This window comes from Buceros rhinoceros, unplaced genomic scaffold (genome assembly GCF_000710305.1).
Source record: "Buceros rhinoceros silvestris isolate BGI_N320 unplaced genomic scaffold, ASM71030v1 scaffold36043, whole genome shotgun sequence".
NCBI lineage: Eukaryota > Metazoa > Chordata > Aves > Bucerotiformes > Bucerotidae > Buceros > Buceros rhinoceros.
Window position 1 is genome coordinate 1,004 of NW_010402428.1, and position 11,477 is coordinate 12,480.

At 49.2% G+C, this 11,477-nt stretch overlaps 1 protein-coding gene across 1 annotated transcript; it reads right to left on the reverse strand.

Moving 5' to 3' along the window:
- Positions 1–704: 704 nt before the first annotated feature.
- CEP85 (centrosomal protein 85kDa) lies at positions 705–10,164 on the reverse strand. Its single transcript, XM_010132640.1, has 13 exons — positions 10,110–10,164; positions 9,371–9,523; positions 6,566–7,296; positions 5,820–5,953; positions 4,943–5,060; positions 4,437–4,622; positions 3,937–4,089; positions 3,524–3,678; positions 2,920–3,040; positions 2,450–2,500; positions 2,257–2,364; positions 1,390–1,618; positions 705–1,161 (listed from the first exon to the last, which is right to left on the reverse strand). The coding sequence occupies exons 1-13, from the start codon at positions 10,162–10,164 to the stop codon at positions 998–1,000; spliced, it is 2,358 nt and encodes a 785-aa protein (XP_010130942.1). The 3' UTR covers positions 705–997.
- Positions 10,165–11,477: the final 1,313 nt, after the last annotated feature.

Genomic DNA, 11,477 nt, shown 5'->3' on the forward strand with positions numbered 1-11,477 from the left:
CCAGAACAGCTTTCTCCACATGGAGCAGAGGCAAGTATCCCCACCAGCCTGCCGTGGGTCCCCTAGGAGCACAGAGGCTCTCTGGGCTCTGGGAGGGGCTCCCCAGGACTGTCTGCACTGGCTCTGAAGGCTGTTAGAAGGAACAGCAGCTCCTCACCCTGCCAGCAGATGCATTAGTCACGCAGCAGTGCAGGGACAGGAGGTTCTCCAGCACATTAAGGCACTTCAGCATCAATCCACGTCCTCCACAGTCTGAATCATCCCCGCACTCAGAGTGCTGTTTCAGGAGGATAAAAGGCTTAAGGCTTCTGGGGTAACAGTGCCCAGGGGGAGTGTTTCCAGAGTGATCTCTTAGCATTGCTTTATTTCCCAATTTCTGTCAGCTACTGAAAGGCTCTGGTTGCATCTACCTGAGGAAAGCAGGTCCTTGCCCACAAACATGCAAGCCAGAGCCGAGCACAGTCTGCGCAGAGCCCGAAGCACCTGGCTGTAGTTCACAGGGGTCTAACTGGCTCAACTGCCTGTCTGTGGAGCCCACAGACATCCCTGACCACTCTGATAACCCTCTGGTCTTACTGGTCATGCAGGACCTGCACAGAGAATTTATCAAAGAGACCAGGGCATGCATCTCCTTTTTGTGATGATTTTAACTGTCACATCTGCGTGTTCAGCGTTTGACGTGCCCGGAAGGCAGCTGGGAATTCACCTCCCAGCATCAGAGACCACACCAGCTCCAGCAAACACAGCACAAACACATTCCACAAGATCAAAGCTACTGCAAAGCCTGACACGGAAGCCCTGAACGATTCCAGTTAGCCAGTCAGCAGCTAAACACTTCTGGCAACAAACCCCCTGGTTCCTCAGGGGTTGGGTAAGTCTCACATCTTGTACCCGAGCAAAGGGATGGTAAAGTGCTGAAGAGGTTTTGGGTTGTAGGAGCTCTAAACTCCTGAGGGTTTCAAGTCTTCGTTTCCTGCCTTACTTTGGGGAGTGTTCTTTACTGGGTGATGCAGTTGTCTCCCATGTCCTGAGCGTATCTGTCAGATATTGCCGTCCTTAAGTCCTCCACCTCTTTGTGGAGCTGTTTTACCTCCACCAGTTTCTTTGCAAGTCCGTCAGGGCTCAGCAAGTCGTCCCTCTCCTTCGTGGAGCGCTGCCCAGCTGCGGATGCAGAGAAGGGAGTTACCTCACACGCAATCCTGACGCAGGATCACACACATTTGCAAGCAAGCCAGAAAAAAAACGACCACCTTTGCAAAAGGGCTACTAAACATTTCATAATCTACAGAGCTCCAGGAAAATGAGAACCTTCCCTTCTATATGCAAGTTATTTAACTGCTGCAGCACAGGAACCAAAGGGTTAGCACTGCCACCGCTCCGCACACTTACAGTGAATGCCCAGGAGCAGGGAGAGGTTGGGATCCTTGCCCTGAGCCCTCTGGGTGACAATGCTGTAGACAGACTGCAAATCCTGCAGACAGCTGGCCAGCTCGCTGTGCAGCTCCTGGGCAAGGCGGGCTGTCTCGGGAGGCAGCGGCTGGGTGGTTAGCTCTGCCTGCCGGAGTCGTTCCTGAAGGGTCAGGTTCTTCTCAATGAGATCCTGGTTCTGCACCGAAAGCTGAACAGACACAAGGGGTTAAGTGGTCACTTGGTACAGGACTAGCAACACTTAAAGTGACTTAGTGCAACTGCTTGGTGATGAGATGGGAGCTCTGAAGGTAGGAGGAGCTGGTTCACATCAAACCCTCCAGACTCTGGTGTCAGCCCTATGCAGGGTGCAAGCATTCAGCTTCCCTGGCTCAGACGGCAAGCGCCCTGTGACACTGCACTGTCCCTGCTGAGGCACAGCACAACAAAATCGGCTTCCAGGAGGCTGTGCACCAGCCACTCACCCCAGCACTAGCCAGCTCTTCCCTCAAGGGCTGCCATTGTGCTTGACTTCCTCAGGACTTGAACAGGGCTCAGCCCTGCCCTTCAGCCAGGGCTGTGGTGGAGCTTGGCCTCCAGCTCGCCCCTTGCTGCCCCCAGCTGGCAAACCCAGCCATTCTGCAGCCCCAGCTGAAGCTTCCGAGGCAGAAACTGCCTTTCTCCTGCTTTTGAGCAGAGAAGAGCTCCTTTCAGAGCACTGACAGGGCACAACTGGCTGGCAGGAAGCAGGAGATGTGCTGCTGACTGCAAATGAAGGGCCCTGCTAAAAGACAATCCACTGTTCATTCAACTGCTGTGCTCGGGCACTCTAAACCCTCCTGCTCCGACCTCTTTCACAGCCGTCCGGAGCTGCTGCAGTGCATTTTCTCTTCTCATCGCCTCCTCTTTCAGAGCTTGGCTGGTCTCCTCCTCCTGGACCATCTGCTCTTCCAGGTTCTGGAAAGACCATGGGAAAGTAGTAAGTCTAACTCGCTTTGCAGCAGATTCTCAAGTTGTAGGTTCCTCTGTGGTCACCTCTCACCTTTACTTGCAGAGACAACTGCTCCATCTTCTTCTGCTGTTTCTCCACAATCTGGGGTCAAAAGAAGAGGCGTGAGATCCAGCCACACAGACTCAGTAATACCACCAGGACTTCTCCTTCGGTAGGACAGCATCCCCTTTCTTGTCCACTTACTGCTTTCACCACTCCCTCCGTCAGCAGCGGACTTGGATTCCCTCACGAAAGGCACCTGATAAAAGGCACCACTAGAAGTATTAGCTAAAACCAGACCAGAGAAGTTGCATTCTTGTGGTTTTCCTCTCGCCTCTTCTGCATCCTGCAACTTCTCACCCATGTTAACTGTTATCGCACCAAGAACAGCTTCTACAGCCCCTTGCTTTGGAATGCCAGCAACGGCTGCTGTGGTGAAACAGTCCCCGACTTCGTGTTAGTGCCTGGTGTGACTCAGTGGAAGGAAAAATAGGTGTTTCCCAGCTGGGAGAGCCTGTTACCTTCCTGAGGCGGTCACATTCTTTCTTCAGTGAATCATTCTCTATTTTCTGTCTCTCCCCATCCTGGGCAGGGGGTCCTCTCTCTGCATTCTTTAGACACTGCTGCACCTTGTCCTGCAAGCTGAGATGAGCGCAACACCATGGGAAAAACCAGCTTTATGGAGGGTGTTTCCCTCAATACACAGTATGAGGCAGCAAGGGGTTTTCCTATCAGATGTCAGCATTGCCCATTTGCAGTCCCAGCTCGCCAACTGCCAGGGCTGTGGTGGAAGGACCGTCCCTCTCCCTGGACACAGCCCTGCACATTTGCTGAGACACAGCGATTGCAGATTACACAGGTCTGTTTTGCAAGGAGCTGTGCTGAGGGCGATAACCTGAGGACACAGATAAACCCAGGTGATAAACAGGGCTCCCTATCTTTCAGCCACGCAGTTCTGCTCCCACGCAGAACGTGAACACGGTGCTGTGGCGAGCACTCGCACAACCGTCACAAATCCACGGTGACCTGGTTCTGACAGGGCGGACAGTGGCTGTGCTGAATCATCACTGTTCTTGTATAGTGGCTACTTCAGCACCAAGATGAATCTAACCTCCTGATTTTTACCTGCGGACAGTGGAAAGAAGCTCCAGCTCCTTGTGTTTTTGGGTTTCTAGCTGCACCTCTTGCTCCCTGAAAGCAGCCCGGACATCCCCAAGCTCTGTTTCCAGTGCCAGCACTGTTTCCTGCATAGCAGTACTCTTCAGTTCAGTCTCCTTCAGCTGCAACACAAACCACCACAAGACTCTAGAGGCCTTCCAGGGGTTTTCTCCACACACACCACATTTCAACTACATTTGCAAGGCAGATTTTTACTACCTATGTGGCAATTCCCAGCTATAGCTCAGAAAATTCCTCCTCCAAAAAGGCCAGACCACAACTATACTTGGGCAGCTGCACAGGGGACTATCTGCAGCTGTAGGAAAGTCAGCTGGGCAAGGACGTGAAGAGCTATAATCACAACTCTGAAGAAATTTTACCTTCTGACTCTGCTTCTGGTGTTCCTCAAGAGTTGGCAGATCAGCCAGGTATCGTTCCAGGGTCTCGATTCTCTGTTGTCTCTCCTTGTTTTGTTCAGATTCCTTCTGGCATTTCTTTTTAAGATTATTAATGTGTTTGTCTCTTCCCTTTACCTGCAGGGACAGTTATAAATAAGTTTATGTAATTCCTTAATTCCTTGTCCATTCCTCAGTGCTCTGTAAGCCCACTCCACACCAAAACACAAGATCACTTCAACTCAGCAGCATTTCTGATCACTTGGCTCAAGCTAAGCTGCTTCTCTGGATAAAAGAAGAGGTACTGAAACACTTCTAACTTCAGGAGGAAGAGCTTTTGGTTATAAATGAGAGAATTCTACAGGGAGATGAGAAAATACCAGCAATAACACATTGCCACAAAAGATTCTCACCTAGGCACTACACTGACTTTTAGTTTCTCAAAGAAAAAACACCCTCCCACCTCTAGAGCAATGGGATCATACCCTTTCTTCCTGCTTCTTCAACTCCTCTGCATGTTTCTGCATCATTTCCTTCAGCGACTCCCGCATCAGCTTTGCGTCCACCTCTGCAGCAGCCAGTTTTCTCTCCAGATCAATCTTTTCCTTACTGAGGGATTCAGTCTTCTCTGTGAACTGTGCTCGAAGAAAGGTGTTCTCCCGCTGCAGCTCCTGTAAAGAGAGACAGTTCGTGAATCTGGCTGATCACAAACGGGCACCGAGCAGCTGCACTGTCTCAGAGCTGCATTCTCAGTCCTCCTCCTTTCAGACATCACTCAGCTCATCTTAGATACTGCAGCATCTGAAACAGCACTTGTAATCCCTAGAGTAACAGAAGATCTCAGAGATGACGGGTCATCAGGATGCCAAAAAAGAAAAAAAGACAATTTTACTCAGCAGAGCCCTCCTACTCAGGAAACGCCTGATGAGTTGCAGCAGGGCTGCTGGATTCAATACGTGTTTCTTACTGGCACCCTGTTGCCCCCAGTTACCTGCATTCTCAACATGTAGACATCACCATAGGGTGCTGGACAGCCAAGCAGGGCACTGTGAACCTGCAGCTCACTTTCCCGGACCTTTTGCTCCAACTGGGATATGTGTTGTCTTTGCCTGTCAAGAACAAACAGGTAATACACTGTTCTCAAACCACAGCAGAGAGCAGCACACCACAAACAGCACCAGCACAACTCGAATGCTCCACATAGTGACAAGCAGAACAGAAAGACAACTCTGTTGAGAGATCTGAAAGACAACCATTCCAGCCCCACCTCTCCCCTAGGCTGCAATCTTTGCAATGATTATAGGCAAAACACACAAGCCTTGCATGCTCTGGAGGATCCAGCTTGGCTGCAGAGCAGAGGACTCAAAACGAACAAGCAGAAAACAGTGTTTACAGTCCAAATGTTGAAGGTAGTTTTCATTAGGACCTACTTTTTCAAAAGCTTTTGGACCACTAGTGTTAGGGACAAGGAGTATTGTTTACCAGCCCAAACTCAAAGAACAAATTTGAAATAAAAGTCTCGAAAAGCTCCCAGAAAGTCCTTGAGCAAAAAGGCAACAGTTCTGACATTCTGGATAATCATGATGTGAACAGAAATCTTGATCCCTCATAAACCACAGAAAACCATAACCAAAATTGATTTATTTGAACCCTTCAGGATCATATTCCTAATTCCAGGAGGAAGGGGAGGAGAGTGCATAAGAAAAAATAGGCTGTTCTCAAGGGTCACGATGTTGTTCTTTGCAACAGAAGATCTCAACTGAGTAAAAGGGACTCAGATACAAGCTTTCCTTGGCACTTTCAAAAGCCTTCCACTGCAAAAGGAAGTGCACTGGAGTCCTTAAGCCACTCTGGCATCAAACGCTCACCTGTCAATGAGCAGCTCTTTCTCCTTGAGTAGGTTTTCATTGGAGTTCAGGAGATTGATCCACTGGGCTGGATCAGGTGTAGGCAGCGACGGTGAATGCATCGAGGGATGGTGGCAGGTGCCTCCATTTTGTAACTGAAAGAGGAGACAAAAGGAGGCGGGAGAGGTTTGTGCTCCACAGAGGTAATTACAACATCGCTAGAGCTATTTTGCACGCTGTGTGCTCATCTGCATGCCAGGATGCAGCTATTTCAGTCTCTGTTGATGTCCAAGAACAAGTAACTTTGCCCAACCACAACTGGAGATTAACAAGTAATTTTAGATCCCTGTGCTAGCTCGCTGGAAACAATTTGTCTCCATTAGGAGACAGTGGTGGGAGGTGATAAACAGTCTCCATCTAATAAACTGCAGTTAGTTTTATGTATCTTTTAAAAAAAAAAGTGTTTCCTAAGTATACCTACAGAATACAATTATTCTAGAAACTGCTATGAACTTCTGGGCATGGTTTCTCTTCGCAGTTTCTAGCAGGCAGGGTATTTCACCTCGATCTGAACTGTGGGGCAGCGCTGTAACATAATCAGCACGTCAAACAATATCTGTGACACCACAGGTCATAAGAACTTTCAGTGTAAGGCAGGGAGGAGGATGAGACATTTCCCCTTTGCTTCATAACCCTGAGACGATGAGTCACGACGACAGAGACGGGAAGGGTTTCAAAGTGGTACGTTTGCACAAGCAGCTCCCTACCTGCATCTGCTCTATCTGCAATCGCACTTTCTCCAGCTGCTGTTTCCATGCACTGAGCTCGCAGACCCTCTCATGTGGATGGAGGGCACAGGCTTCCTGCATCCAGGCTTGAGATGAAAGACATGAAGGACTCACAGGTTTTGAAAAGAAATTGTTGGCCTGGAGTCCCGTTGGCATCAGCCTGCTTCCGCTCGGCCACGTCCCGTCCTGGGGCTCACAGGCTCCGTTAACTCCTGCCCCTTGCTTACTCTCTGGCAGCACCTTATAATGGTCCTTTCCCACCTCAGCCGGCCCAGAGTTTGGATTGAACTTCTGGAACCTGTGGAGAGGGTCAGTGCACAAGCTCTCTGGAAAGAGAGACTGGTTAAGGGTGCACTCAATGGTGGGGGTGTCAAACTTCCAAGTATCTTCTGTTCTCATGTGATCAGACACAGGATGCCAGGCTTGCTCAAAACCATTTTGCCCTGAAGTCCTGTAGCAATTTGAGAGATCCCTGGGGGGCACCTGAGACTTCCTGGCATTAGAATCTCCATTTCTCATAAGCCCTGCGTGTTCAGGAGCAGATCCTGGCACAGCAGCTTTTGAAGTGCTCTGGGAACAGCTCTGGTCTCCTGCAGAGCACAGCCTGGAGGGTGAGGCGCCCAGCGTAGAAGGCATAACATGGGCTGTGGGGATGGTCACTTGGGTTTTGATGGGCTGGAATGCAGAACCGTTACTGGAATTGCAGAAGTCTAGCGAAAGAAGAAGAGTGATGCTCTAATTACAATCCTGAAAGTATTCTGACACAAACAGTCACTTAAAAGAATTTTAAAACCAGATTCTTTTCCCCCTGAACATGTCCTCCTAAGCAGCAGCAAGACGAAGACACACCGATGCTTCCCTTCACTATGAGGTTCAGGACCCTGCTGACATTTTCCTACCACTGTAAACCACAGGAAGAATCCAAGTTTCATTCAGTTCACATTTTTAATCCCTTGTTTTTAAGCCACTCTAGAATAATCTTAAATCGGTAAAGTTATCTTTCCATAGGTTTAGTGTGTTAAATTGAATTAAAAGGCTGAAACTTACTCAGCTGAACCGAGACCTTGATTCTGCTCTGCTCGTCCCACAGCTCAGCGACTCTGAACCGTTACCAAAGCTAACTGGAGCCTTCACCGAGCCCATAGTGAGCTTCAAACACAGCTGAACACTAGATCGCCAAGCAGCTGACCTTTAAACTTCTCCAGGACACTGCAGCAAAAGAGCTTTTTCTAGAGCCTCTCACCTTATTGCCACAGGAAATGAGATTGAACTCGGTGCACGCACCCCAGCGTGAGCCCGTCCTGTCAGACGGGCACTAAACCTGGACCCGTGAAAATACAGGGCTATTCTTAGCAGCTCTCAGGTTTCAATACAGCAACAGCAAGAGCTGGCAAAGGCAAACAGCACAGTGCCTGTTCCCATTCCTCGTCCCAGTACGTTGTGTATCGCAGTAACTCCAGGTTTCTCCTGGATACACAGACTTGTTTTCTTCATAGTTTCATTGAAGGCCCGTCCCCACATGATGTTTCTTTAATCGAAGGTCACCTTTCCACCTGTAACCTCAAAGCATTGCTACCAGAAGGAATAAAAAGCTACAATTTCAACATGACCAAAACCAGGTTCTGAAAAGACCATCATCAAACTGCAGGAAAACTATTACAATGCAGGCACGAGACCCTCCGCTTAAAAACGAACAGGAGGGGGAGAAAAACCTCTTGGATGTTACTTGGCTGTGCCCAGGAATTGCCGGGAACATCATGCTACCAAACAGCTGCAAGCACGTTCCCCTTGGCAAAGAGAAGAGGCAGTAAGATTTCCTCCTACAGCCCCTAAATTTAACTACCAGGAACTCGAGTCCTCAGATCAGCACGCCTCATGCCAATGCTGCAATCGGTTCCTTGAACACGCTAAGGATGGTCACAACAACATTTCTGACTAATGCACTGACCTGAAACCCAACAAACGACCTGAACCAATCGCAAATGTTCAGAAGGGCAACTTCCAGGAGAGCCATCATCATCTCCCCTGCCCTCAGTGTGCGACTGGATGGTTTATTCTTCTGAGAGGGGCACTTACACCTGTGCTCTAGGAGTGCTTCTAGCAATAGTTCCAGGAGCCAGACTTTCTAGAAAGCGTTCACTCCTACTCACACATGTCAAGGTCTGTGGCTCATTCAGAAGGCTCAGGGCAGCCTGGGAAACACAGGAACGCGTGAAGCGCCTTGTTTTAAAGACTACCATGGAATTCCTCGCTGCTGAATCAGTAGTGCTTTATGTCCCTTCCAGGGATGAAGACGAAAATGGAGGTGGAAAGGATTGCTGCACCAAGGGACGGCAAAGAATGTGCCTCAGCTGAGGGTGAGGCTGCAGCGTCTTTCAGCGAGGAGCACGCAGCTCTGGCACTGAGGAGACGTACACACAAAGGCACAATGAAGTCTCCAGAGGCACCTAAAAATCATTTCTTTGAAATAAATCACACACCAGACCTGCTGATAAATCACTTGTTGGTCAGTACGAACCAGCAGATCACCAAGGGGGCTCTTTCAGTCAGTTAAAAATGCTTCAGAAGATAACCCTGCTCGCTTAGAGAAGCGGGAAGTCCCTTCATCGCTTCTTTCAAGCAGCATTATCTGTGTACTGAGGCTCTGGCTTTGAAACAGTCTCCAAATCTCATTACAGATTCTGCTCTCCCTGAGTTTTATGCCCTAGGGGTCAGAAGTACCAGGCTTTTTAATGCTTGTCGGTCTGCTGAGAACACTTAGTGTGATCCAGTGTTGACCATCACCTTCCGTGCCGTCCGAGCAGGAGGTCCCGATGCCCCCATCCCCGCTGTCGGCCACGCTCGAGCAGCGACTGACGCGGCTCTGGAACTTCATAGACAACATCGGTGTTTTCCAGTCAGTCTCCGAGAAACAGTTCTTCTGACTGGTGCTGGGATCTGGAGAGAAACAGCCAGGGCTATTTATGTTTTAGCCAACAGTCTGAAGAGCCTTTGAATACACCTAATTAAGCCATATCTAAGTACCTGTGCTACAAAACCCCAAACTGACCCTTGCTTGACTCACTGTACTGCTGCTAAAGAAATCTCCTTTGCAAAAGGAAATGGTGGCGAGCGCAGAGAATTCAACTCACATCAAGAGGAGACTGAAAATCAGTCTTGTTCTGGAAGCCAGAATGCAAAAGCAGTAGATTATATTCCCACAGAGAAGTTCGGGGATATAAGACCCAGACGAAAACAAAGAGCAGCAGCACTGGCACACAGCAAAACTGCCTAAATTAAAGACACGTTTTTGCATCAGATCTTAAGAGCTCTTCTAGATTTATCACTTGAGAGATAGGCTAGTTATCACCCAATCCTCTGCCCTTACGCGCCCAGGCAACTGTTTTATTTTGCAGGGATAAGACAGTGGGTTTTTTAATAAAAAGCTGTTGGTAAAGGACTCTTCTCAGGGCCACACTTCTCCTCAGAGAAAGTGAAACAGGATCCAACAGCAGCAGGGCTTAAAACAAAGGCCTGTCCTTACCCAGAGGACTGTTCTGCTGGAGCCTCAGGTCTGGGTGTTTCTCCAGAGCAGCCATCTTATCTATCCAGCGAACTGCAGGCCAGAAGAAAAATCATCTTTTACACGAGCATAAACCAAACCCTGTTCCTGCTACCCAAGCAAAGGGACCACACATCAGAGGCACCCCGTGTTTCACATTTCATTGGCATCTCCTCCCAGGAATAGCCCTGTTTGGTCCCTGCAGCAACAGGCAATACTTAACCCCCCGTCCCCACACTTATTGCAGGTTTTCTTCATGCCTGAGAAATGCGGAGAGCTCCAGTTTGCAGCTCTCTCCAGGTACACAGCAGTTCAGCGGCACCTCTCGACTGGGGCATGGGTTATCCCCATTGTGGTTATTTATAGACCATCCATCACCATGGTACCTACACGCTGGTTTTCTGTCTGTAGAGACTAAAAAATTCCCTTTTCAAAGTCTGTTCTCTAAACCAGACCATTTCTGCCCTCTGTAGAGGTCACTGAGCAACTACATCCAGAAATGCAGACATCCAAAACTTAACGTGGCTGTTCCATAAATGGCAAGTGTTACCTGTCCAGGGCTATTTATCTGCTTATCTGAACACTCCTGACAGTTAACTGCCGGCCTCTAACAACACAAGTAGAATTTCCACAGGTTTTGCTGTGGAAGCTCAAAGTCTCTCTCCACTCCACCAGTCTAATACTATACCCTCACTTAGCAGCTCTTACAGATTCTTGCTTAACTGATTCAAAGAACTCACAGAAACCATTAATTCTTAGAAAACACACGTACACAGATTTTACAACATAGGAGGGACATTGTGAACACATCAGGATAACGAGCCAGAAGCAGAATTTCACTCATTAAAGAAATAAAACACTTCTAGCTAAACAGAGTGCTTATTTTGTTTCATTTAGGTCTTGTTTCACAAATTCCTGAGTTTAAATCTCAGTCTCCAGCCAGTTACAACAGGGAAATTCAACCGTGGGCTCTCGTCACAAAGCAACCAAAGCATTCCCACCTCACTCAGCACCATCCTCACACACACACACTCCCCATCCTACAAACCACCCCTTCCAGCAGTGGGCACAGGGCAGACCCTGCAGAGGGCGGGGGAAAAACGGGTGGGAAATCAGGAGAAAGAGGAAGGGGAGCGGTGGGTCACGAAGAAGCGGGGGAGCGCTTTGCCCGATGGAGGGGAGAGCTTAGCGGGTACGGGGAGCGATGCGCAGCCGAAATGCTAGGAGCGCTCCTTCGCCCTGCAGAAGGCGATGGGGAGAACAGTGATTTGGGCGGAGGAAGGGGAAGGCGGCGGCCCTCAGAGCCAGGGTGGCCCCAACCGCCTGCAAGGCGCAGCCTGACCCTGAGGG

Bases quoted from the DNA above. Each gene is read 5' to 3' on its own strand.
- CEP85 (XM_010132640.1), bottom strand. From the start codon at position 10,164: ATGGCTGCTCTGGAGAAACACCCAGACCTGAGGCTCCAGCAGAACAGT. The intron at 5,061-5,819 runs GTGAGCGTTTGA...TGTTCTTGACAG, and splicing joins AAAGAGCTGCTCATTGACAG to GCAAAGACAACACATATCCC. The intron at 1,162-1,389 runs GTAAGTGTGCGG...CTGCATCCGCAG, and splicing joins CCTGCTCCTGGGCATTCACT to CTGGGCAGCGCTCCACGAAG.